The sequence below is a fragment of the Alnus glutinosa genome, chromosome 3 (assembly GCF_958979055.1).
Source record: "Alnus glutinosa chromosome 3, dhAlnGlut1.1, whole genome shotgun sequence".
Taxonomy (NCBI): domain Eukaryota; kingdom Viridiplantae; phylum Streptophyta; class Magnoliopsida; order Fagales; family Betulaceae; genus Alnus; species Alnus glutinosa.
The window spans coordinates 36,727,666-36,753,473 of NC_084888.1; the positions used below are offsets into that span (position 1 = coordinate 36,727,666).

The following is a 25,808-nucleotide window of genomic DNA, read 5'->3' on the forward strand; positions in this document are numbered from 1 at the left end:
AAGTTTAAATTTATAAAAAATTATGAATTTATTCATGTTATTTATATTTTAAAGCTCCTCCAAACCCCTATTAGGATAAATTATTAACTAGAGAGATTATTTGAAAATTAAAATCATTCAACTAAATTTATAAACACCGCAAATAAATCTTCTAAATTTTGGTTTAAATGGGTAAACTAGAATAGCTTAGCATGCACTTGTTTCTTTAAGAAAGACATTTGTTTTGTTATTTCTCATACAAGAACCCTAAACATGTTTAACATGTTAACTTGTTCCAATTTTTCCTAATAAAGACTAAAATAGGAAAGATTCCGTGGAAATTCATAATCTCCATTTAAACAAACATTTCTCACCAAACAAGTGGGTATGATTATCTCTTCAAATATTTCTCACCAATCCAGCGGCTTTGGTGGAACCGAAGGGTTAGGATATCATGTGAGCACATGCAAATTTGTCTTGGTGAATCATTCAAAAAGTTTCTTTATTATTGGCTTTTGGTATCTTCTCGTTCTGTGTAAAATTTAAAAAACTCAACATGGTTATTAGATTCTTTGGCAGTTGATTTCACACCAACTCCCATCCGACATTCTGAATACCTAATTCAATTTATTCATCCTCAACACCGCTCCTATGATCGGTGGTAGATTCCTTCGCACAGTATTCGACAACTAGTTTGACTTGCAATAAGAGAGAGTGATAACCCAATTCACCCGGCTTAATTCAAGTAAGTTCTAATAGAAAAACAAAAAAAAAAAAAAAAAACGTCCTTAACAGCAATTCAAACATGTCTTTTCTATAGTTCATGAATAGTTAAGCCGGAAGAAATTAGTAAAAAAGCTACTAATTGTCTACATAACACTTATCGAGTATTCAATTTGATACTTATCATGTCATTCAATAAAATGTTGATTGCTTCATAATAAGTCACGCGACATTTATCAAATTTATAGATTAATATGACAGTTTTATGTTAATTATTAAAATGTGAACAATTAATGTAAACGGTCACGTTTCACTTCATATGACATTTATTTTCATAAAACGTGATTGTGCATGAATTTATAAGGTAATTATAGTTAAAATTATAATTATTTTTTTAAAAAAAAAAAAAAAAAAAACGTGGAGACCAAATTAACGTAAGGTGTGAGGTCAGCTTTCAAATCTCTGGAAGAAAAGGATAATTATTTTATTTTTAAGTTATTGCGTAATTCCAAAAAACACCCTAACTTTGTTGCTTAGAGGAATTGGTCATGGCTCGTGACTCGGCACTCATCAGCGCTGGGTACTTTTTTGTTTTTAGTCAAACGGGTGAATTCGTATTCTGTTTTGTCTTCTTTTGCGGACAACTTCTCGAAGAAGTCGAAGTAGTCGGGTAAACCAACAAGGCGGCAACCATATGGCTCATGTGTGATTAGAGCAGCCTTTGGCCGTCAAATGTCAAAATCGCCGGGGCCAAACTAGAGCAGGCATCATGCATGGCCTGTGATTCTGTAATCCCTGGATAGCCGTCAGCTGACTCCAATTTCTAAATTATTTGTATCCAATTTTTTATTAGCAAGAAAATAATAATTGTTAAGGTCATCCATTATTATAAAAGCTTAAAATCTTTACGATCATTAAATTTATATTTTAACATTCACTTTTAATAAGTAATGCTTAATATGTAAAATATTATTATTAATTTTTTGAAGGAATGATAAAATTCTTGCTCAACAAGTACAATGCTTTTGATGGGGGAGGACATTCTTCCAACCAAACTTGATCTAGCAATTGAGACAACGCAACCTTGGCTATTCGGTGAGTTCCTTTGTTAGCATCCCGATGAGTGTGCTAACATAATAAGTTTGTAAACAATGAATCCGAACCTTGGTGTCTTCAATCAACTGACCGAAATTGCTCCAACAAAGAGTTTCCTTACACAAAGCAGAAACATTCAATAATTACGCACTAAAAACCCAAGTCACAACAAAAGGTTACTGCCTTCCAGGCAGCCATTGCATCCGCTACGGCAGAATCAATAATATAGAGGACTAATGTGGACAATGTTGCCCAAACTACAACACTACCGCTCCTACGCCCATTATCTTATTTTCTATCCAAAGCTGCATTCCAGTTGAACTTCATCATTTAGGTGGGGGCTTTGTCCAGCTTTGGACTAGTGGCTCATGAGCTCCATCCTTTATGTCTCACCTCATATTCACTTGGAATAGAAAGTGAATTATAGGAATAATATTCAAACTCATAACTCTCTATCATGATACCATATTACTCGAGACGGATTCAAGTGTTGTATCATTCTAGTGGTAGGAAATTAATGAGCATGAATTAATTGTGTCAATTTGCATAATAATTATAAAGTTGACCCCTGAAAGTTATGGGTTGTAATTCCTCCTAAAGAGTTGCATGGAATGATTTCTTAATCAAAATTTGTCCTCTTATATTTCCACCCTAACGGGGGTTACGGGAGAGACCATCCATTACAAAATATTCAAAGATCTTGCCCTTCTAATTTCTAAATACATATAAAAAGTAAACGAATAAAACTAAAAGAAATCTCGAACCACTATTTTTGTAAAATAAAAAAAATAAAAAATAAAAATCAATCCAAACTTAATTGTCAAGTTACGAAATTTGTCGTTTGTGGCTTCCAAATGACACCAAAAGAATATTATTATAAAGATTTATTTTATTAGACCATCCTCCACGCGGAGATCGAACAGTTACTTCAACACGTATGACATAACTAGATAATTGTATTTAAAAAACGAATAAAGTTAAGAATTGTACTTTTATCTTATTTTTATTTTAACCATATGTTTTGAATTTGTAATTTAAAAATAACAATTTTAAAATTATGCGTTTTTAAAAAAAAGAATATTTCTTTGGCTGTGATTTGAAAATAATTTCAATTAATTCATAATTTATTTATTATTTATTTTTAACAGAAACCGATAGACATTAACAAGTTAGGATGACAAAATAAAAGTGTAATTTTTAAAATCAGTATTAAAAACAGAAACAAATTAAAAGGAGAGGTTAAGAAAATAGTAGAGTACTTCATGATCTAGAAAATGTAGGTGGCCCCATTTTGCGTGTTAGAAAAGAGGAAGAAAGGCGTAGCTCTAGCATTAATGTGTACAACGCGCTGTACACGCGGAAGAAGAAGGAAATAAGAAGAAGATAAGATAAGGTCTTCCTCAAACTTGTAATAATATTAATTAGTCTTTCTACAAAGGCATATATAAATCATATGATCACTTTTTTTTTTTTTTTTTTTAATTTTATTGATGAAAAGGCAAATGTCACTCATTTTTTTGAGCATGAATATGAGCAATTGAATATGATATATAATGGACAACCTACTAGGTCACTTCCGAGTCATCAAGGATGTGATGACCTCTTTTTTTTTTATTATTAATTTTTTTTTTTATAGGGAATGTCACCTCTTTGATGCTGTGTTCCTTTTCCCCTTTTTATCCATTTTGATACGTGCTATGGAAGTCATAAATTGAGCCGAAAGTTGTAAGCGGGCCTTATGAGTACGTATTTATTCCTTAATCTCTCTTTAAAGTTGCTTCGGGCAGCTGTGCCTTCTTAGGTAACATATTTAAAGCAAAAGCTTTAAGCAAGAGTTCGTTAAATTTTACGATTTTGTACGTAAAATTGCAAAGCATATATCACTGCGACTGGAAAAGAAAAATAACGATTTATAAATGTAGAAAAATTTACGTTTTTCATAGGACAGATAAAGAAAATTCGATTTTAAAGGTTGAATCGTAATTTTGTAAAACGATTAACTTTGTTTTAAAAAATTACCATTTTTATTCCCTACGATTTAAAATTACTATTTTTTTTTTTTTAACCACAAAAGCAAAAAAGTGATTGCGTTTTCGATCCTTATCACTTTTTATTTTTCTTGTCGTTTGTTCTTCTCTCTTTTTATCTCATAATCGTATCATCCACGTCTGACGTGATTATAAAAGTTTCAGCATCGATCTGTCCATCAATTGGGAGATTAAAATAAGAAAAATGCTTGCTACACAACAAGTTGTGCACAACAAGTGCACAACCTACTCACATGAGTGGGTCCCACCAACTCTGGTGGGACCCACTCATGTGAGTAGGTTGTGCACTTGTTGTGCACAACCGTTGTGTAGGTAACAAAGCTCTTAAAATAATCATTTCATTTTCTTTATAAGAAACAGCCTTTGTATGATGAATGCTGAAAACAACCTCTTTTCACTTCACCTGTTATCAACAGCAATATTACATACTACTCAACCCAACGAAAGCCTTCACATGGGCTCTCTTCTGTCCATGTGAAGGATCGTTAAGTGTATCTAAGGATGGTTTTTCCTGTTGTGATGGAAATTAAAGAAAAAACAAAGTGAGAAATGACATAAAATATTGAATGACCAACCTGTTAGGAAATAAAGAATATTTCACATAACCAGTCACAAGTGAAAAATAAGAAGTAAGCACATGAAAACAAGCAATCACAAACATATATAGAAATTTATGTCGTTCATCGCTAAAGACTATGTCTAATGAGTTGCAAAAAGGTTTCAATATTTTTTGCTAAACAATACAAGGAGGCGTCAATACATCACATAACCCTAAACATAAAAGCGACTATAAATACGATCAGGGGTGGAGCCAGCTTTTAGACTTTTGGGGGGGGACAAATTGAAAAAAAATAAAATAAAAATAGGGGTAATTTTTTTTTTTTTGGTAAAAGCTTGGGGCTTGGGGGGGTTATGAACCTCCCAAGCCTTCACCTAGCTACGCCCTTGAATACGACCCTCGGCCGGGTCAAAACACCAAAACTTGTCAAAAAAAAATTTCCCAATGACACTACTTCGGACACCTTGCGATATATAACATATATATCTCCATATTAAAATAGTGTTAGTATTCATATTATACGAATAGTTATTATATATATAATAAGGTTATATACAATTTGGTTTTACTGACCAAACAGTGATGGCGCCTAATCCAGCAACTAAACTCTTTGGTAGCTAGAATTTTAAAGGAAAAATATTTTTTCGTCCTGTGAGTTTTTGCAGGCTTCTTTAGAGAGAATTCCCTCTTATGTATGGCGTAGTATTTATAAGGCAAGGGATGTCTTGGGAAGGGGGTTCTTCTGGAAGATGGGTGATGGAGAGAAGGTAAAAATCTAGGAATACCATTGGCTGCAATCTTCACCCTTTCACTGGGTTTGTTCAGAAGAGAGTGGATTGCCCAGAGAAGCTTTGGTACAGTCACTAATCAATAGGAATATTGGGTGGTGGGATACTAATATGATTCACTTTCTCTTCATTGAGGCTGTTGCTGTACATATTTATGGCCTTCCTCACAGTTCTTTGAGCCAACTAGACATAATTCTTTGGAAATGAACCACTCATGATTGTTTTAGCGTGAGAAGTGCTTACTATGTGGAGATGGCTATGAGGGAGCAAGGAGGAGGAGAATGCTCACGGGTTGGGGAACAGCAGGGTGTCTAGAAGCTTATTTGGAATTTGAAGGTGCTTGCAACTCTGAAAAATTTTGCTTGGAAAGTGGGAGCAAATCTGCTTCCAACCAAAGCAAACCTGGTAAGTAGACGAATTGGTGATGAACCTTTTTGCCCTATATGCAAGTCTGCTTTTGAGACTATATGCCACATCATTTGGAAATGCCCCTCCTCCGTTGCAGTCTGGCAAGAATGCAGCCAACGAATTCAAAAACTAATTCTCTCCCTAGTTGACGGGATGGATCTTCTAAAGCTTCTTAGTTTGAATCTTAAGACTGAGGAATTGATAGAGGCTCTAACTATAGCTCGTCTTACATGGCTTCATCGAAATGACTTGGTTTTCCAAGATAGATTCTATGCTCAAGCTACCTTGGTTGAAAAGGCTGCCTAAATTGTTGAGGAGTACAATAAGGCTAATAGCTGCCCATCATCAATGCCAATTTTGAGGGAAAGCACTGATACATCTTGGCAGAAACCTCCTCCAAGTATGGTTAAGGTGAATTGGGATATAGATATAGCACGAGAGTCTCGACAAATGGGGATTGGGGTGGTGATTCGGGATGAAGTGGAGCAATATGTTGCTGCTATGGCGGTGGTGATACCCCATGTTCTAGATCCAACGATGGTTGAGGTGTTGGGAGCTTGGCGAGCAGTGGTGTTTTGTTGAGATTTGGGACTTTCTAACTTCGTGTTGGAAGGTGATTCAAAGACTGTGGTGTCGAGGATTAATGAGGCTACCTAGTGCTTGAGCAGATTTGGTCATATAATTGATTCAATAAGGGATCAAATGTAGTATTTCCATCATGCAGAGGTGTGTTATACGAATAGGAATGCAAACCAAGCTGCTCATGTGCTTGCTAAGTCCTCAATACAGTTCAATCTTAATAATGTTTGGGTGAGGGAAACTCCCTCTTATATCCAACATGTTGTAACTGCCGATTCTGGCTTATCTTTTCCAGCTATATATGAGATTTCCTCTTCAAAAAAGAAAAGAAAATGTTATATACGCTAATAGACACACATTGATACATACATTAGTTTTAGTAATATTATTATCAAAGTATTATAATTAATATGTAATAATATGCTTACTTATTTAATATAATTAGTATTATACTATGCTTACTTCCTTACTTAGCAACTAATTAATTATATTGTGCTTATTTAGTATATACTTTTTATTTTTTTACATATATTAACCAATTAGTTCATAACTTAATATGTTAGTATATGTTATGTGTATACAAGCTAGGTTCGCGAGCTTTAGTCGAGTTGTATCGAGCTTTATACAAGCTATGCTCGCGAACCTTAATAGAGTTTTGTTGAACAATTTGGGTATGTGTCATTTAATAATTGAACGGGTTTTTATAGTTTTCATTAAATATGTTTTGAAATTGCTATTTTGGTCAAATTGCATGTTTTGAAACCGCCAAACTAAACAGACACTCAATTTCCTTGATGATAAATAATAGTTATATTAATATATTATGTACAATAGAAAAGAAAAAAAATTAAAAATTCTAAATGTATGTGAACCGCATGCAAGGAGATTAGTCTATTGAATAACTTAGATTAATATAAGAACCGATTAGTATATGTGAAACCACCACTTTCTGCTAGCCCAAAGTCAGCCCAAAAGGAGTTTGGGCCAAACCCACCCAAGCATAAACAATATCGCCCAGCGCTGGCCCCAGACCAAAACGTCTCACGCGGTCCAGAGACTAGGCCATAGGTTAGCGCCTAGGCCGGCCTGCGTTAATGCCGTAAACGGCAACAACAAACCTCAGCTCCCAAAGCGCTTAGCCCAGCGAGGCAGCGAGCAAGAGACTCACGCACTCGTTTCTCCGGGGCGGAGAATTCAGGAGCATGGCCACGCGAACCTTGTGGCGCATTGGAAAGAAGCTCGCGCTGGTCTCCACTGCAGTGTGCGTCGGCGGCGCCGCGGCCACTGTCGCCACCTCGGACGATCCGGAGAGAGCGCTGAAGCTCTTCACCGCCGTCCCTCTCCGTCTTGCCCGCGACTCCGTCACCGCGGCCTCCATCGTCTTCGGTAGGCTGAGTTCCGCGTTAGGGTTAGGGTCTGTCAATTCCAGAGCTTAATTATGTGCTCTTTCTGTTTTCTGAGTATGTCGAGGATTATCAGTGCAATCAATTCATGAATAATTTGGTTTCCCCTTCAATTATAGGTTTATCATTTATTATATTAGTCTTGTGAAGTGGAAACTGTATCATTTCGATTTTTTATGCAATGTTTTTTTTTTTTTGGCGGTGTTGTTAGATTATGAATATGCATTGTGGGGGCTACCTGAAGGAAGTGTTGAGAGAGCAAAAGTTAAACACGAAGTTCACCTAAGGTCTGCGCGTAGGCTTCAAGAACTGTGTTTCAGAAATGGAGGAATATATATTAAGCTTGGTCAACATATTGGGCAGCTGGTATGCTCTCAATCTGCTAATGCTTCCTTTGGTATCTATGACAAAAATTGGACTTGGAGTTGTCTCTATACTGTTAGAGTAGAAATTGGGTTTTTGTAATCATTGAAAAAAAGAAAAGAAAAGAAAGAAGAACAATAGAATAAGTTGTGGGATTGATAAGTAATTTATTGGTTAAAGTAATATTTCTCAGTTGCAAGCATTGAATACCTATTCTTTCTTCTTCTGTCTTTATGCAGGAATACTTGGTACCTCATGAGTATGTCCAGACAATGAGGGAGTCTATGTTGAATAGATGTCCAGTTTCTTCATATGATCAAGTATGCCAAGTGTTCAAGAAAGAGCTTGGAGAGACACCGGATAAAGTATGTTTTATTGTTTCGGTTTTGTTTTTGGACGTTTCTTTTAAGGAGTAATGTACGCGTGTAAGTGGGTCAATATGCTCTTTTTGAAAGTTTATTCCATTGGACATAAATATTTTAATGTCTCCGGTGTATATGGATTTTTACATGGCTCTTAATCGGACTACTTTTATCAATTGTAGTACTTATTTTGTATAAACGCACAATATCAACCCAGTTAATTAATCCTTCTCATCTACAGATATTCTCTGAATTTGATCCTGCTCCAATAGCAAGCGCTTCCCTTGCACAAGTTCATGTCGCTTGCACACATGATGGCAAGAAAGTTGCTGTGAAGGTTTCATTTGTTGTGACATTTACCTTAAATAGAAATTATTAATGATAGGTGGAGCCAAATTTTCATTTAGATTTGTTTGAGAGGCATGTTGTGTTTCTTTTGTGGATAACGCGCTCATATCCAAATAATTTCTCATATTCAGGTTCAGCATACTCACATGACCGATACTGCGGCTGCAGATCATGCCACTGTGCAGTTTATTGTGAACACCATACATAGGTTTTTTCCTTCTTTTGATTACAGGTACTATTACGGTTGCTTTTGTGCCTGATGGTTATGTTTTCGTTATTATAGATTATGAGAAAATTAGGTAGAGATCATCTAGGTGTCAAGCACCAAAGTCTGGTGCAAAGTTATAAATCTCTGGCTGTAAATGGCCTTTAGGTAGAGATCATCTAGGTCTTCAGCATGCACGTATTTGTACAATTTAAGGATAGAAGTTGTTTCTTCCATATATATATATATATATATAAAACTTTTCTAACCATGTCTTTTTTAGTAGGAATTTGTCTGATCTTGAATTGGTGGTTTTGACTGAAGTCTTCTTGACTTTCCTATGCAGGTGGTTGATTGATGAAATGAGCGAAAGTTTACCCAAGGCAAGTTGCTTTAACTGCTATTCTTTTCACTGTTCACTATATACCTTTATTATACATCCCAAAAAGATAATGATTAGACAAATTTTTGGTTTCCTTCTGCTTGTTATACTTTTATCTTCCTTTCATAATTGAATTTTGACTAAGGCATCCGACCTAACTCTCTCAGCTCATATTCTAAAATCTGTAGCCTTATTTTCAAACTGTGATAAGGCAGTTTTTTCTCTTTTTGAAGAAGATGAAATAAGGTAGTTTTGGATGTTTGTTTTCAACTAAATTTCCATGAAGTTTCACTTGTTACTTTCAAACACATCTGTTAGCAAAGACCTGTCATTTGATAGCAGTAAGTTACTATTATTTATATATATAGTGTGTGCTGGTCCACCATGAGACTTATTACGTGATCTGGTACTCTCTTTTTTTTGGGTTAGAAGTTCAAACAAGATGTCTTTTCCTCCTTCTATTCAACACAAATTTAAAACTTATGCCGGACATGACCACCCTGTTTTGGTGCTAAATATTCTTGCTGGAGACTTTAATGTTGCATTGAGGAGAGTGGAACCTTATTGTCTTTTAAATCTAGACATCTATCTGTTGCTTCTCTTATTTTGATATTTGTGTTGTATATTTATTCTTTTGTGGCTGTATTGTCATTTGATCGTTGATTCATTGCCATCAGGAACTAAATTTTTTGGTTGAGGCAAAGAACAGCGAGAAATGCTTGGATAACTTTCGGAAGCTATCTCCTCATATTGCGGACTATGTATATGCTCCAAAGGTGTATTGGAATTTAAGTACCTCAAAGCTGTTAACCATGGAATTTATGGATGGTGCACAAGTAAATGATGTGAAGACCATTCAAAAACTTGGAATTCAACCAAAGGAAGTTGCAAAATTAGTAAGTTCATGGGTTTTAAATGGACATAGACAGTATTTGGTTAGAGGTTAAATAGTGTAGAAGTTGGCCTTTCCAATACCGAGAATGGCTTACATTTGTCTCATAGAGATGTTTTTGAAAGGCCAAAGCCACAACATAGAAATTCAACAAGTATTTCTTGCACTTTATGCAGGTTAGTCAAGCTTTTGCTGAGATGATGTTCAAACATGGGTTTGTCCATTGTGATCCCCATGCTGCCAACTTGCTAGTTCGCCCTTTGCCTTCTAGCAAAAGGAGCATTCTAGGTAACACTTCTCTTTAATCTTTATGCTAAATTACCAATTGAGGGATCTTTTTAGTTCTAAGCTATTTCCGGTTATATATGTTTGCCATGGAAACTGCAAACCTGCCTGGCCCAAACCCCATGTTCATCTGGATGGGACCATTCTGGCTCTGATTATTATAGCCACCATGGGCAGATAATTGCATTTGTATTATTATATAATAAAAATGCTGTTGAAACTTTTGAACAAGTAGAATTCTGCTGGAAATTGTTTCAGCTGCAACTGTAATACCTTAGAAAATTGGTTTTTCAATTATAAAATGTTCATAATGAGTTCTTCATTACTTGGTGTGCGTGTTCTAGTCATAAATGTTAACAGTGAAACAAAATCCTCTTAGATGTTACAGGTAAATGTGAGAGAGGTTTGGGATTTATCACTGAGAGTTCGGATTTTAACATATGCTCTATTATCTAAAATCTGCAGTGGAGAACTCTGCCTACATGCTGCCAATGAGCTTTAGCTCAAATGGTACTTCCTCCCTTTGTAGCAAGGTGGAGGATGAGGTTGTGGGTTCAAGTCCCACCTGTTGCATATGTAACTTACCAATAAAAAAAAGAAAGAAAGAAGTCTGCCTATAAGTTTACTGCCATTTCTAGTACTTCTCTACCACATACTAGTTGTGGTCCCCATAGGATCTCTTATTACTCTTCATAGCAAACAAAGTAACATTTGAATGGTTAGATTAAGCAAAAACTTAGTAGAAAATATTCAAATATAAAGCTTAGACGGTCAGAGTGTGACTTGCCTTCTGTAGTAATTGTTTCCTGCACCAATAACCGTTCCATACTGCATTCTATGACCCTTGATCTCATCTGCTTCACCCTGGTAGCATGTATTTTCATCTTCACAAATTTTCATGTTTACTCCCTTTGTGTGTTTGTTGGTTTCAACAAATACTGCATACGGATTTCTTTATGTACTTCTCCCTTCTCATATCCAGGCAAGAAAAAACCACAGTTGATAATTCTAGACCATGGGTTGTATAAAGACCTTGACTTTAATACAAGAACCAACTATGCGGCACTTTGGAAGGTATGCCGTTGCTTCCTTAAAAAATTGTTTTCCAATCTTCAAGTATAGTTTCCTGTTTGAAGCAACTTGCCTTTTTCCTTGTTTACATATTTGTTACAGGCACTGATATTTGCTGATGCTAACGCAATAAAGGAAAATAGTGTAAAATTGGGTGCTGGGGAGGATCTATATGCATTATTTGCAGGAATTCTTACTATGAGGCCATGGAATAGGGTTGTTGACCCTTCGGTTGATCATTTGGTCGTACAAGGCTCTGATAGTGACCGTTCAGAGCTACAGGTGATCTTCTGTCCAAGGAATCTTTCCCTTCTAATTGTTTCCACTTCTAAAAATTCATGCCAGATTTACATGCTGATTAAATTGCATACTCTCTCTCAACGTTGCAATCATGTACCATATTTTTATGGAGTTACTATTTTTTTTTTACTAAAAGGGACCTGCTATGGTGGCAAGCCTTGCGCTGCTTATTTTTAGATGTGGTGGTCTTAATGTAATGATTGCTACTTATTGCTTGACCGTACCTGCCTTTTTTTTTTTTTTTTGCCAGATGTATGCTTCTCAGTATTTTTCTCAAATCTCAGAACTTCTGAGGAGACTTCCGCGTGTAATTCTGTTGATGCTGAAGACAAATGATTGTTTACGAGCAGTTAACAATTCTCTGGTATCATACATTCTTCCTCTTTGTTGCCCATTATTTTACTGTGGGATCTATAGTTTCCACTTAAAGTCATTTCTGTTTGCTAGAAGAGCTAAAATTCAATAGGTGAAGCCAAATCAAATAAAAGAATGATTTCGAACAATCTGGTTTTGACTACATAAACCCTATTTTTAGTCCAGGCTCGGGAACTTAGGAACTTCTTGTTAATTAAAATTCTTCAAAAAGAAGCAACATTTTGTTTCCTCCTCTATATGAGCTAAAAATATGTAGAAACAACTTAAATGCAATGTGAAAATTGGTTTAATTGCGACGAGTTGCTTTATCAATTGAAACGTTTCTTGAGCAGTTGCAGGGATCTTCTCCACATACATTCTTCATCATTGGAAGGGTCTCATCTGAGGCACTCATTGAGGCAAAGTTGTTACAAAAGAAATCACTGTTACGCTGGCTGAATGTCTGGTTGGATGAAATCTTGTTGGAAGCTCGACTCTTCGGAATGCGGATAGCCTTCTGGCTTTTACAACTCAGGAAGGCTTTGTGTTAATTTAAACAAAGATTGCAAAAACTCTTTTTTTGAAAGACCCAGATGTTCTTTTTCTTTCAATCCACACCCCCCCCCACCCAAAATAGGCTCACATATTCTTTGTCTCCGTGGTCAAATCTCAAGCATCTACTCATGCTCTTGAGTGCCGGATTGACGGATTGAATTTTTTTATAGAGAAAAAAAGATCAAATAAACTTATTTTTTTCTTTTTTTTGGGCACTAATATTTTTTCAGTCCCATCAATGGGACGAGTGATAGATTGTAAGAAGTACGATCTTCATATAAGAAATGGAATAATTTATGCATTTGGGTTATTTATATGTTGCAATCACAGGAATTGAAGCTTCTAGTTATTCATTTTCACGTTAATGGGTTGATGAGGTTAGAATGTGCATACGAAGCTAACACGTAGCGTTCTTACATTTCCCGACTTCAGTAGTTTATTAAAAGTGAATGTGCCAACTAGGGTTATAATTTGTGTGATCTGTTTGGGTTATGTTGAGACATAAATATAAGATTAAATAAGTTAATTTCAATCTAATCCATTTAATTAAATATATTAGATCATTTAATTTTAATCTGTTAATTTTGTGTTGGGTTTGTAGGTCGTGTAAAAAATTGACAATTCTAAATTTTAAGTTTATGTTGAGATATAAGTATAAGATTATAGGTCAAATTTAACCCTATCAATTGAATTAAACGGATCTAGTTCTTTAATTTTATGTCAAATTTATATTGAATTTAGAGATGACGTAAACAATTGTCAACCAGAACTCTTTTGTTAGGGTATTGACTATTGAATCTCTTTTCTGATTTTTTTTTTTTTTTTTTTTTTTTTTTAAGAAAAGAAAAAGAAAAAGGAAGAAGTCATTATTCAAATGTCGGTAACATTGTCCTTTGGGAATAGATGGTCATTATAGGTTCAATAGCCTTGATATCACCCGACCCCATCAGTTTAAAAGTAATGATTCAGAGCCACATCAGGTAAGTGGCTGCTCGACTTTTAGTACGTCCTCCCTAGAGGCACCAGCTTGTTGGCCGATAACAGCTAGTATAGTTTGGTGAAGATCATCTGGAGTGTTTACCGTTTGCCCAATCGAACAACCGGAGACTTCTCGTGCTTCACTCGTTTATTCAATTTTTTCCTTTAGAACAATAAAAAAAAAAAAAAATCAATTTTTGTTTCTAACGTGATATAAATATTTAAAATATAAAAATGATGGGAAAATGGGATGCAATCGGGGGGTATTCGGATCAATCATTGGATAGGAAGGCGATGTAAACAAGAACGATAATCTCGAGGATGGTAGGAATAGGAGAGAGCAGGTATAGGGGGTCATCGGGCCGTTCACTTTGTAGTTCGGCAACTGGCAACTAAAACGTGTGATCCTCCTTACATTAATGGAGCCGCTCTGGTTAGGTGGCGGCTATAGTTGGTTGCGGCCTTTACCAGACACAGACCCATTTTGCCCATTCTCTCCTGTAATCGCATTAAAACACAAACACACTTTTTTCGCATAATAAATGAGAGGCGATCCACCTATCTATCCCTATCTATCTATCACTTTGCATCATTTTCGGGCAGGAATGTTTATAATATTATATAACATTAATTTTAATCCGTTAAATACAATAATATTTATTAATTTTGATTTTTCCTTATTATTTCGAATTGTAATTAGGCTTGACAATTCGAGTTGCTGTGTCAATTCATCGTGTTAACGTGTCAACCTATTTAACTAATTTGATAAAAAATGGGTAATTATCGCGTCATAAATATGTTATAAACGGGTTGATGGGTCATGAACGGGTCATAAATGTGTCATAAACAGGTTGGTGGGTCATAAACGGGTTATAGCCTAAATCCAAACTCTATATATTCATGTCGTGTTCGTGTCGGATTCGGTCAAAATTGCCAAGCTTATGCTCCGTTTGTTTCGACGTAAAATGATTTCGGCATTTTCCGGTGTTTGGTAAGGGCGAAAATAATAGTCAACTGAAAAATGATTTCTGTTTGACCAAAAATGCTTAGTAAATTTCAAAAAATGATTTACGCTTTTTAAATGCGTAAATCGTTTTTCGAAGACGCCAGACGCGATCGATCTATTTTAAACGACACAGTCGACCTTCACATTTAAGCAGCCGACCACCATCGAAATATTGCCGGTATCGGAATCCGACAACATCCAGCCGTTTGTGCCGGATTCCGACGAAAATCCCAGATTCCAATGAAACTGTCCGGATTCCAGCCTTTATCTCGAATTCTGGCTATATTAGCAGAAATCAAGTAAAAATTGTCAGAATCTTGTCGGTCAGTAACCGAATCTCATTATCGATGATTTTTATATTAATATTTATATGTTTTTGAATAAAAATTAATTTTTATAGGTTAAGATGATTGAATGAAAATATGAAAAATATTTGTGATTTTTTGTACGTGCCAAACACCAAAAAATGCTTTCGGCGAAAAATATTTTTTCAAAAAAATGACTTTTTTAAAACCATTTTAGGACGAAAACTATTTTACGTCGAACATTAATTGTAATGTTGGAGGGGAGATTGAATCCTATTCTTTATATATATTTAAAACACAAGCGATACTTGTCAGAACAACAAAGTAATTTTGGAGGATCCGAAGTTGGTTCTTTCTCTTCTTCATAAGCGTTTAATTTTTTGGTCAAACCATGGAAGAAAGCAACGGTACGATGCTCGTGACAGTTTCCTTCAGTTTTGTCAGGCGAGGTGAGAGGTCGGTCCTTTTTGGCTTTTACCATAATTATTTAATTTATTTGGTGTCCCCCGAATTTATTCTACTTCACCTACTTCTTCTACTAAAATCATCTCCAACAATATATATATATAATAATACCCCCAATAAATCAATAACAATGCACATCTTTTATACATAATGTAACGAGTATATCCTCTATAATTACGTTAATATTCTTTATATACACATAATTCAGCCAGTCGGGCTCATTATTATTTAAAGATAAACTAAGCTCAGCTCACTAAACTATTAAGATCAAAGTTTACTTATCTGATATACTCATTACACATAAGCGTGAAGCTCTCCTCAAACTACAACTTAATAGATAATGTTTCCCTCAAATTATTAAAAAGATAAAAATATCTTTAATAAAATAATAAAAAATAAATACAATAAAAAATCAAGGGTGGCCAAATTTAAAAATTAAAAAGTTTTAGTTTTTTTTTTAAATGAAATTTTTATTTTTTATTTTTAAATTAAGAATTTTTTATTTTTTATTTTTAAAAATAAAAATAAATTATTATTTTTTTTAAAAAAAATAAGAGTATTTTTGTTTTACTAAAAAAAATTATAAAGTTGTTTTTGTTTTTGTGCTGGCCATAAGGTACATTAACAACATTTTGATCATTTGAAATTGTCAATTGAATGGTTATAGTAGTTTGAAGAGGGTATGAATATATTACTTTTAGTTTTTTTTTTTAATAATTTTTTAAGAATATCATTATTATTAAGGAACATTGACAATTTTATTTTTATTTTTTATTTTTTTAGGTTTAAGGGAGATATTGACTTTGACAATAAGGAGATTAGTAGATTAGTGGAGTCATGCCAACTTATTCCCTACGTTGATGTCAAACCTACCGAAAACAGTGTTGGAAGAAATGGAAGTTGCCTTGTTAACAGCGAGTAGTACTGTCCTTTCTACATGCATGGCAAAAATCCAAAAGGCCCATGATTAATGAAGGATATAAAAACAGCCTCTTATTTCCAAGCAGGATCGGCAGCGTATTTCATGAAAGGCCGTTTCAGTGTATTCCGAGGAGACGGAAAAAGCTACTAATTTAAGGAAGGTGGTGGGTGGTGTTGGGTCTTGCTGCAGAGAGCGTTCTGGAGAGACATGGTGGGACCAGCGAGGCCTCAGTTCGTTCTCTTCGGATCCTCCATAGTCCAACTCAGCTTCGGCCATGGCGGTTGGGGTGCCACTCTCGCTGACATCTACGCTCGCAAAGTACACTCCTTTGTTTTGTGTGTGTGCCTGGTTTAATTTTGAATTACGGATAATATGCCCTTAATGTTGTGAACTTGGTTGCTTCTCCATTTTGAAGCTTATCTTTTTCTGTATATTGAGAATGAAGAAACCCATTTTGGTCGAGGAACGGTTTGGTGGGTGTTTGGTAAATTTTTTATTTTTTTCCTGAACTTTTGGCCAAAAGGGGTTCGTGTAATTTGAGTACTTTGTGTTTGAATAGGGCTCATTCGAGTCGAATTTGATGCAAGAAGTCATATTTTTGGCTGTCTCTTTCATGCTTTGCACTTCACATATTTTTCTCTCATACATAGGGCCTGAAATTTTGCAAATGTAAGTTGTACTCCAATGCCTAATGTTTCTTAGATCTGGATTTGTTGCTTTCCTAATGAGAGATTCTGATCGAGTTCAGATTTGTGCTTTTTCTTCTTTGTGATTAATAATCGAGATTATCTCCAGATAGAGTTCATTCTTATAACATATGAAGGAGGGACCATTTTGTAGTAAACCCAGTAAGAAATTGAAGAGTGGCTGGGATCTTATTGACCTGTATGTTCAATTTTGCATTGTCTCGTTTTATTAGTACTGAAGATTTTAGTTTGCATCTTTAAAATTTCATGAACTATAGTCTTCTGTTATATGTAAAATATCCTTGAAGCTTCTAAATAATCTAAGTATTTTTCTATGTCCAAATTTTCAGTATTTTGGCTTACGTGGAATTTTGTTTGAATAAACTAGCTGGTATGTAAAAACATGTTCAAATAAAGAAGAAATGCAATGTTAATATGAAAAGTTTATCTAAATCACCCTTTTATGTGCTCTGTGCTCATGTGAGCAAACAATCAGTCTTATGTTTGTTTGTGCAATGGAGTTTCTATTAGTAATAACTTTATTTTTATGCATCCTAATTTTTTTTTATGACAATCCTATTTTGTTCATGATTCATTGTAGGCAGACATTTTGTCGCGAGGGTACTTTGGGTGGAACTCACGGCGTGCGCTTGAGGTCCTTGATCAAGTTTTTCCAAAGGTATTGTACTTCGAGCAGAAAATACCTCCTGCCTTTTAAGGCATTTAGGTGACCATACTATCAGAACTCGAATGATACCTGACATGCACTTTGCTATATCAAACACGGTGAACATCAATAATGCTCAAAATGGTCTCAGCCAGTGCAAATTTTCTTGTGAAAATTGGTTGCTTTGCAAGGTCAACCTAAGGATGTCCTTATAGGATGAGATGTCTCCTTTTTTTCATATGCCTTCTGGTCTCCCTTTGTCTTTGCAAAGTGTGGTGTAATCCCCAGTTGGAATGTGGATGGACATGCACATGTTCATTAGTAGAGTTGCAGACAGTATCATATCTATGCAGATGTCAGTAATTTGGAGCCCTAGTTTATGGAGGCTGAATTACTCTCTTCCGTTTTCTTCTGATCATAGCATTCCCTAAGAACTTAAAAGAGACTGGAAGACGGGTTCTAGTTCGCATGTGTAGTTCATAGTTGATGGTGGCCTTGTGTCAATCTTGATATATAGCTCCCATGTGACCCTAAACTTTGTTATTGAAGCGGATAATTTATTCCTAAAGTTGTTATTGATGAGGAAAGTTTTCTTTTATTTGATGTAAGATTGTCAACTACATTAGTAGAGCTTTCTTTCGTTAGTCTCTCTAGTATTTTCTTATTACAATAATGCTCCGACTCCCAACATTACATTTATTGGTTCTAGGATGCTGCTCTACAGCCTTCTTTGGTGATAGTTTATTTTGGCGGTAATGATTCTATGGGGCCTCACTCATCTGGCCTAGGCCCTCATGTACCACTTCCTGAATATATTGAGAACATGAGAAAGATTGCAACTCATCTCCAGGTATTTTCTTCACACACCAATTGATACAATGTTGCCATGTTCATGTGTTAAGCAAATGTATCTGCGTAGACTGTAGACCATGAGAAAACCAGACACTGTGACTTATTGAAAGGTTCAACAAACAACATTTTTGTCCAATTGATTCTTGGATTTTATATTACAAGAATCCTGTATCGTTTCTAATCTTGGGAACCATTGAAGATATTATATTGGCTCCAGGGAATTGCGAAGGGAAGAAGTGATTTATTTTTAGTTCCATTCATTGACAAGTCTCTTGTGTAAAATGTAGCCTTAATCCACTTACAAAATTCTCAATTATGAAATGAATGAGATCAAATCTCTCTCTCTCTCTCTCTCTCTCTCTCTCTCTCTCTCTCAAGTAAATAAAATCCCTTTATTTTAATGTCAAAGAAGGTAGATTCATGTTAATGTGGGTTTGAAGTAATGTGTATATGTTTTCGTTGAATATCCCCTCTATCTAATGGATATTCTATTGCAAATTTGAATATCAGAGCCTTTCAGAGAAAACACGCATCATTTTCTTAAGTTGTCCCCCTGTCAATGAGGCCAAGGTTCGTGGAAACACAAGGTGCTCTCACGTGTGTCTTGAATGTGTTGTTTCCTGGTTTTCCAACGGTAATGTCAATTCTAATACAGGTTTTCTTTCTTAAACCAGTCAGATTTTTAGCGAGCTAGTTAGAACAAATGAGTTATGCCAAAGCTACTCAGAAGCTTGTATAAAGCTGTGCCAAGAAATGGGTGTGAAGGTCATAGATCTTTTTACTGCACTTCAGAAAAGAGATGATTGGATGGATGCTTGCTTCATGTAAGTTTGCTTGGCCTAAATTTCTGGATCTTATTTTCTGCCAACACCATCAAGTGCCACAGCTTAATTGTTTTTATTCACAATTGAATCATTCATCATCCTGTCTTATTCCTTAGTTCCTCGTATACCTTGTGTCTATTTTCACTGACAGTGGATAGAATGCTGCAGTGGAACTTCTTACAATTATAATTAATATGATTTGTCTTCAACTGCACCAGGAGAAGTTTCTAGCTATAGATGTTTAAAAATAAAAGCAAATAAACTAAATCAAGCGCGTAACTCCTCTTCCATTGGATTGTGAAGAATGTCCTTTAGTTTTTTGGTCATACATTTTTAAGCATAAGGTTGCTCTCCCCTGGTAAAGGGTTTTTGTTCCATCAATCACCTGAAGTAAAATCATTATCCCGGGCGATCTTCATGCATGGTTTCCCTCCTCATTATGTTTGTCAAAACATGTGTTATGCACTCATGTTATGCAGTAATATATTTGTAGTTGTGTTTTTGACAGAGGAGTGATTTTGATATTGAACACAAACCAATGCATTGCATTCACATTGTTCTTTAGTTATGACCTTCACCTAGACTGTGTGATTTTATATAGTAATTATTTTTTTTGTTGACTGTGTTCTGACTATATTAGTTAGTGTCAAAGATCTAATTGTTAGTTTTATTCTGTTCTTTTTCTTCTTCGTTTTTCCAGAGATGGGGTTCATTTATCAGCTGAAGGGAGCACGATAGTTGTTAGGGAGATACTAAAGGTGCTCAAGGAAGCTGACTGGGAGCCATCTCTACACTGGAAGTCCATTCCGACTGAATTTCCAGAGGATTCATCATATGATCTTGTTGCTGCTGATGGAGTGACAACATTAAACCCATCGGAGTGGACTTACTACTGGGAGAATCAGTGGGACTAGTTTGTCGAGATGTGGTAGACCTCATGCAGAGCTGTCTGCTAGAAATTGAAGAATGAAGAAGATCTTGAATAAGACATTCAAAAAAACAATCAAGGGAGAGAAGGAAGAGAACTTGAAACTTTTATTATTTTTTCTCGATTTGTTCTTGTAAAGGTTACATATCAATTTGGCAATGTTATATGGATCGAATATTGTGCCAAGTCGGCTCTAGCCTTTGCCAGGTGCGTGACTCCTCGAGTTCACGCTTGACTTCTTTCAATGCACTATTTTATTGAACTCTTTTCATTTACTTTGGAAAAAACTTCTGCAACTTTGTAAAGTACCTATTGTTATCTTTCTCATATATGTCCGTTGTCGCCCGTACAATATTAGAAAGGAAAAAGTTTTGATAACGAAGCTATCGTCCAAAACGTGATGAAACTAGTTGAAGAAATAAGAAAAGGGAAAGGGCTGAATTTCTGGAACCGAAACCTCTCTGGTTCATTTGGAGAGTAGCCAGTTCCTTATATTTGAGATGCATTTTGGTCCATTCACTTTTTTTTTTTTGGACAAAAATGCCACTCAAATGTAAGGAACTGGCTGAGAGGTTTTGAATTCTCTAATGAGTAGAGCCAAAAATTTAATGGGTATAGGCCATATAAGTCGAAAATCAAATATGTTAATTTTTTTTTTTTTTTTTCAAACGAACAGGAGGAAGGGGGCCTTGGCCTATACTAGCCACCCTCGGTCCTGTCTCTACTTAAAGCGATGCGGTTAGCGATTAGAGGCAATAATTACAATTGCCACCGCTTCTACAACCCTAAGTTCTGCAATTTTTCTTTAAAAAAAACATGTCAAAGTTGTGCTTGGTGACCATTTTTATTAAAAATGTAAGCATAATTATTTACAAATATTTGTCCCAAGTATGGTTTCATTTATTTAGGGTCAACATCCCCTGTTAATCCTTTATAATTCTTAAAATATTCAATCGTATAAACTTTCTCAAATTTTAGTTACTGTTTTTAAATTAAAATATTATAATTTTATCATATCAATATTTATAACTTTTAAAATATAACAATTATTGAAATGATAATATGTTAATCATTTAATAAAAAAATTACGGAGCTTTCCTCGGAATTTTGTTCTCAAACCTACTTTATTAAATTGAATTAGAGAAATTTTAATAATTTAACGGAAAGGCGCCAAAATCAAAAGCAGTTTGAGAAAGGCACGAAATAAGTCACAGTCGAAATTCATATCTTTGAGTTTCCCTCCCTTCCTATTCATCGCGCCTCTTTTACTCTCTCTCTCCGCAAAGCAAAAGAGGATCAAGAATTCTCAGGTAATTCTCTACTTTCTCCTTTTCAATTTCTTCCAAAACTATATTTTCTCAGTTCATTTTATGTAAGTTGTTCTCATTTTCTTTGTCTCGGTCTCGGGGAGGTCCTTTAATTTTGGTATTCTAGGGTTTCTTTCTCACTTAAAAGATATCAAAATTACGCGATTTTATTGCAAAAATTATAATCTTTCTTTCTTTCTTTCTTTTCTTCTTCTTGTTCTTTTTATTTTTTATTTTATTTTATTTATTTATTTTTACTCTGGCTGGATTTGGTCGCTTGAAGTTTGAACCCGATATATAGAGCTGTGCCTATACTTCAATTGGGTTATTTTTGTGTGTTAATGTTTTCTTTGATATTTCTTGCATGGAACATGCTTGTTGAAATGCTTCATATAGTGTAAGTTCATCCTCATTTGGAATGTGGTAATTTGGCAAAATTCCAAATCTTTTTGTATATGTGATTTTGATCCAAATAAGGTGATCTTTATATTCAGAGTACAAATTCATTGGTTTTTAGACCCATACCAATACCCATCTTGGAATTCACATCGTATTCTTTAAAACAGAACACTTCGCTTTTTGTTTGGGTGTGGGGGGGAATTCTATGCAAGGGATTGTGAACTTGTAAGAACTTTACAGGAGCAGAAAGTGGAAATGGCTTGAAACTGAACTTGGTTCCGATTCTTCCAAATGTTTTGAAACTTTATTAACTACTAAAGCCTAATATTATTTCAGAATGTATGTTAGTGTTGGATTTTATGGTTATAATATTTTCTATGACTTACCTTGGCAGTTTCCACTGATTCAGCAAAAGGAGGTTTCACATTAACTATATGATTTTGTGCTAAAAAAACAGCAATTGGGTCCTCATTAAGCTGTCTTTTATGAGTCGAGAGAAACTATAAGAGCAACAAGCAGAGGTTTCAAGAATGGCAAATTACTATGACATCGATGATATTGTTACCGAGGAAGAGGTTGACACTTGTGTCTTCCATTGCCGGATAGTTCTGTTTCCAACTCTTCTTGATTTCTCAATCTAATACTATTATGTATTTTGCTCTTGTGCACGCAGGTTGTCTCGGTCATATTCCAAAAGGCAGCAGGTGGAGTGGGAATTGATCCCAGTTCCGAAACAGACTCTGTAAGTTCTATTGAAACTGGAGCTGCACAAGAGTGGATGGTCAATTACTGTTTCTGATACTTTCTTGGGTGTGTTTTCCAGGTTGAAGTGGGATCTAAGGTAGAGCTACCTTTCTGGCTTGCTCATGAATTACAACTGAGACAAGCAGTATCAATGAATGTCCCCCCTTGTTTCAATCAAAAGTAATGGTCCTAACAGATCTGAGTGACGTTTCTAATGCCCATTTGAAAATTCTAATCTAAGAGGATTATGAGGATTGAGTTATTGGATACTTTATATATATATATATTTATTTTGGGTGAATATTTGAGACTTTATATTGCTTGCCGTATCTCAGTAAACTTGTAGAGGGATTGGAACCTTTGTTGCAAAAGTCTGGCCTATGGCTGCCGAAATTCAATCTGATATTACGCTCTGAGATACCAGATCTTTACTTCTCTGGATTGTTTTCTTTATCCATTGTTAATAAGTCGAGTGTCCGGTGGTTCCAAATTATAACCATAACCAGATCGTGTAACTATTTTCTGAGCCCTCATAGGACTCTGGTGGAACCAACCCGGTTGTATTGTTGCCAACCCATGCACTAGTTTCATGGACTGATTTAAACTGTGTTGAGAAGTGTCGTATCTATTATTTACTGTTCTTTTTGTTCTATACAAGGACAAGGCTGGAAATCCAGGCTGATTCTGCATGTGTGGATCTGAGATCTCGATGTCCATACTTCTATGAATTTGGATGCAAGATAGCACCACTGTGAGTCTCTTCCCGCACCCGTCTTTTCTTGCTTATATACACTTAACGGTTTAGTGTATTCTTTCGTTGCCTTTCCTCAAATTGCCTTACAAGAAACATGTCTTTTATTTTCATTGTGATGGACAGGGTTGGTGATAGAACCATTGGACCTTTGCTCTTATCTGCATTTAAGAGCAGGTACAAGGAAGTCCTCACCAAAGCACACACTGCAGCATTTCCAGCTGCCTCCAGACACTTGACAATTTTGACAAAAGAAGAAACCCATTGTGAGATTCATTTTTTCGTATTTAAGCATATCTTCTATTCTCTTGACTTCGCATATATATGTATTGTTTACATTGATAGTCTTGTGATTATGCATCTTTTAGTGTATGAGACAGCTCAATCCTCAATGGCAGCCTTTAAGAAGTGGCGGATGGGTGGCCCCAGATTTCAGAGAGCTTCCATTCTTGGAAGGAAGAGAAAATCAACTGAGTAGTTGCTAAACTTTACGATTAATCTCCATCACAATGTAGGGCCTTGTCTGTAAGTGTATGAGACTGGTACATATATAGAAGTAATACGCAATGCTAAAGACCCTCTCTCCCCTCCTCCCCCCCCCCCCCCCCAAGTCTATGAAGTTTTGTATTGAGTATTAACATCTGATCTGAGCTTATAATTATGAAAACAATCAAATTCAGTGTATCAATACTTTATTAATTAACCAAAGAGCCTGAAGAAGATTCAAACAATATGATGATTGCAATAAAAAGTAGAAAATAGCCATGTATACGTTCTAATGGGAATGTTAGATTTTGAAAGATGTACTTAATCTCCCATGGCTATTGTTTATGGATCCTGATTCTTGGAATGAGAGAGGGGTGTGGGGCTTAGGTTCTCTGAGCAAGTGGTCCTTGCATCCCGGGCTGCATGGGGCACTCGGGCTTGCACTGTCCTTTCATTCCTTATAATTGTTTAACTATTTAGTTTTTTTTTTTTTTTTTCTTTTTTGTTTTTTGTTTTTGTTTTTTTTTATTATTGTTATTTATTTTCCAAAAAGAAGGCTCTCCAAATCTCTTTGGAAGCTAGTAATCCCATTTTGGAGGGGGATTTTCTTCTCGAGATATTCTATTTAGTAGGGGTGTACATAAGGCTAGATATTAATCTCTTGTATTGCTATTTAGAACTATTCATTATCTTTATATGCAAATGCGATTGGCAAAAATAAGTAGTTTTAAAGTATGCGAATGCAGTTATTGATTGCATTTGCATACTCTTTATATATACTATGTATTAATAAATTTATTAAAATGATGTCGTTTTGAATTAGGCATAAGTTATATTTACATTGGTTTGGTTAGTTGTGTTGCTTTTTCGTGTAATACTTGGGTAAATAGACAAAAGTAATGTAAAATTAATATATTTTCAAAAGATTAAGACTTAAAAATAAAAAGTAAAAAAAATAAGCCACAAAAACTAAAATCGGTCTAATTATTTTCAAAATCGTTTGAAATATGCATTAAGAGAAATAAGACAAAAAAGACTAAAATAGGCCCATTACCTTAAATATGGATAGCAGGTACTAACTGCGCGAATACAGTTAGCAAAAATATGATATAAATATCTAAAAGTGATATTTGTATTTTTGTAAATGAGGTTGTGAATATTATAAATAACCGCATTCGCATGTACACCCTTAATATTAAAAATAAAAAACAAAATCAAAAATAAATTGAGCATGTCACGTTAACCGAAAATGCTGAAAGAATACAAAGTAATATTTCTTTCTCTTGTACCCATAATGCATGGCTTTAAAGAAGCCAAATCTAATAAAATACTTTGGGTGGCTATGTGGCAAGGTGGCTTTAAAGAAGCCAACTCTATAGGTAGATCCGTGTACACGATGGCTATGTAAAGAAGCCAAAAGTGGGTACAATAAATATCTAAAGAAGCCAAAAAGTGGCTTTGTACACGGATCTACCTATAGATTTGGCAAGGTGGGGAACTTTGGGCGGCTATGTGGCAAGGTGGCTTTAAAGAAAGCCAAATTTAATCAAAAACTTTAAGGAGTGATCACTTTACCACATAAACAAAATGGTAAAAAATTATATTTTTAAGTGATGATAAATTATTACTCTTTTTTCTTTCTTTTGTTTTTTCCGCCACTCTCCCTCGTACTATTCTCCTTTTTTTTTTTTTTCATCATTTCCCTGCTAAAATTGATGGTCTTGCGCACCATCATCAATCCGAACCGAATTCCTTGCAAAGCTGCATCTGAAGATGACGAGCCTTCATA

The 25,808-nt window shown here is 35.1% G+C and overlaps 3 protein-coding genes across 6 annotated transcripts; all 3 read left to right on the forward strand.

Moving 5' to 3' along the window:
- Nucleotides 1-7,270: 7,270 nt before the first annotated feature.
- LOC133865004 (putative ABC1 protein At2g40090) lies at nt 7,271-13,009 on the forward strand. Its single transcript, XM_062301463.1, has 12 exons — nt 7,271-7,565; nt 7,794-7,948; nt 8,185-8,310; nt 8,549-8,644; nt 8,787-8,887; nt 9,207-9,243; nt 9,920-10,138; nt 10,311-10,422; nt 11,402-11,493; nt 11,593-11,772; nt 12,041-12,154; nt 12,498-13,009. Exons 1-12 carry the CDS (start codon nt 7,382-7,384, stop codon nt 12,693-12,695), a joined length of 1,614 nt encoding a protein of 537 aa, XP_062157447.1. The 5' UTR covers nt 7,271-7,381; the 3' UTR covers nt 12,696-13,009.
- Nucleotides 13,010-16,303: 3,294 nt separating this feature from the next.
- Nucleotides 16,304-20,607, forward strand: LOC133863804 (GDSL esterase/lipase CPRD49). 2 transcript variants are annotated; one of them, XM_062299904.1, is made up of 6 exons: nt 16,304-16,693; nt 17,663-17,740; nt 18,453-18,578; nt 19,091-19,167; nt 19,255-19,404; nt 20,105-20,607. In XM_062299904.1, exons 1-6 carry the CDS (start codon nt 16,583-16,585, stop codon nt 20,316-20,318), a joined length of 756 nt encoding a protein of 251 aa, XP_062155888.1. In that variant the 5' UTR covers nt 16,304-16,582; the 3' UTR covers nt 20,319-20,607. The 2 variants fall into 2 exon arrangements, with proteins under 2 accessions (XP_062155888.1, XP_062155886.1); XM_062299902.1 differs by having other exon boundaries at nt 16,306-16,693; nt 18,438-18,578.
- Nucleotides 20,608-21,532: 925 nt separating this feature from the next.
- LOC133864791 (DNA replication complex GINS protein PSF3-like) lies at nt 21,533-24,159 on the forward strand. Of its 3 annotated transcripts, none has more exons than XM_062301204.1 (7): nt 21,533-21,642; nt 22,433-22,613; nt 22,712-22,780; nt 22,862-22,962; nt 23,441-23,533; nt 23,660-23,799; nt 23,932-24,159. In XM_062301204.1, the coding sequence occupies exons 2-7, from the start codon at nt 22,569-22,571 to the stop codon at nt 24,009-24,011; spliced, it is 528 nt and encodes a 175-aa protein (XP_062157188.1). In that variant the 5' UTR covers nt 21,533-21,642; nt 22,433-22,568; the 3' UTR covers nt 24,012-24,159. The 3 variants fall into 3 exon arrangements, with proteins under 3 accessions (XP_062157188.1, XP_062157186.1, XP_062157187.1); XM_062301202.1 differs by having other exon boundaries at nt 23,902-24,154; XM_062301203.1 differs by having other exon boundaries at nt 21,624-21,642; nt 22,496-22,613; nt 23,902-24,154.
- Nucleotides 24,160-25,808: the final 1,649 nt, after the last annotated feature.

Excerpts from the sequence above, each read along its gene's own strand:
- LOC133864791 (XM_062301202.1), top strand. The coding sequence starts at position 22,569 with ATGGCAAATTACTATGACATCGATGATATTGTTACCGAGGAAGAG. Across the intron at positions 22,963-23,440 it reads CCCCCTTGTTTCAATCAAAA|GACAAGGCTGGAAATCCAGG; the intron begins GTAATGGTCCTA and ends GTTCTATACAAG. Across the intron at positions 23,800-23,901 it reads GACAAAAGAAGAAACCCATT|TGTATGAGACAGCTCAATCC; the intron begins GTGAGATTCATT and ends TGCATCTTTTAG.
- LOC133863804 (XM_062299902.1), top strand. The coding sequence starts at position 16,583 with ATGGTGGGACCAGCGAGGCCTCAGTTCGTTCTCTTCGGATCCTCCATA. Across the intron at positions 17,741-18,437 it reads TTGATCAAGTTTTTCCAAAG|GATGCTGCTCTACAGCCTTC; the intron begins GTATTGTACTTC and ends TATTGGTTCTAG. Across the intron at positions 18,579-19,090 it reads AGATTGCAACTCATCTCCAG|AGCCTTTCAGAGAAAACACG; the intron begins GTATTTTCTTCA and ends TTTGAATATCAG.
- LOC133865004 (XM_062301463.1), top strand. The coding sequence starts at position 7,382 with ATGGCCACGCGAACCTTGTGGCGCATTGGAAAGAAGCTCGCGCTGGTC. Across the intron at positions 8,888-9,206 it reads TTTCCTTCTTTTGATTACAG|GTGGTTGATTGATGAAATGA; the intron begins GTACTATTACGG and ends TTTCCTATGCAG. Across the intron at positions 10,139-10,310 it reads CAAAGGAAGTTGCAAAATTA|GTTAGTCAAGCTTTTGCTGA; the intron begins GTAAGTTCATGG and ends CACTTTATGCAG.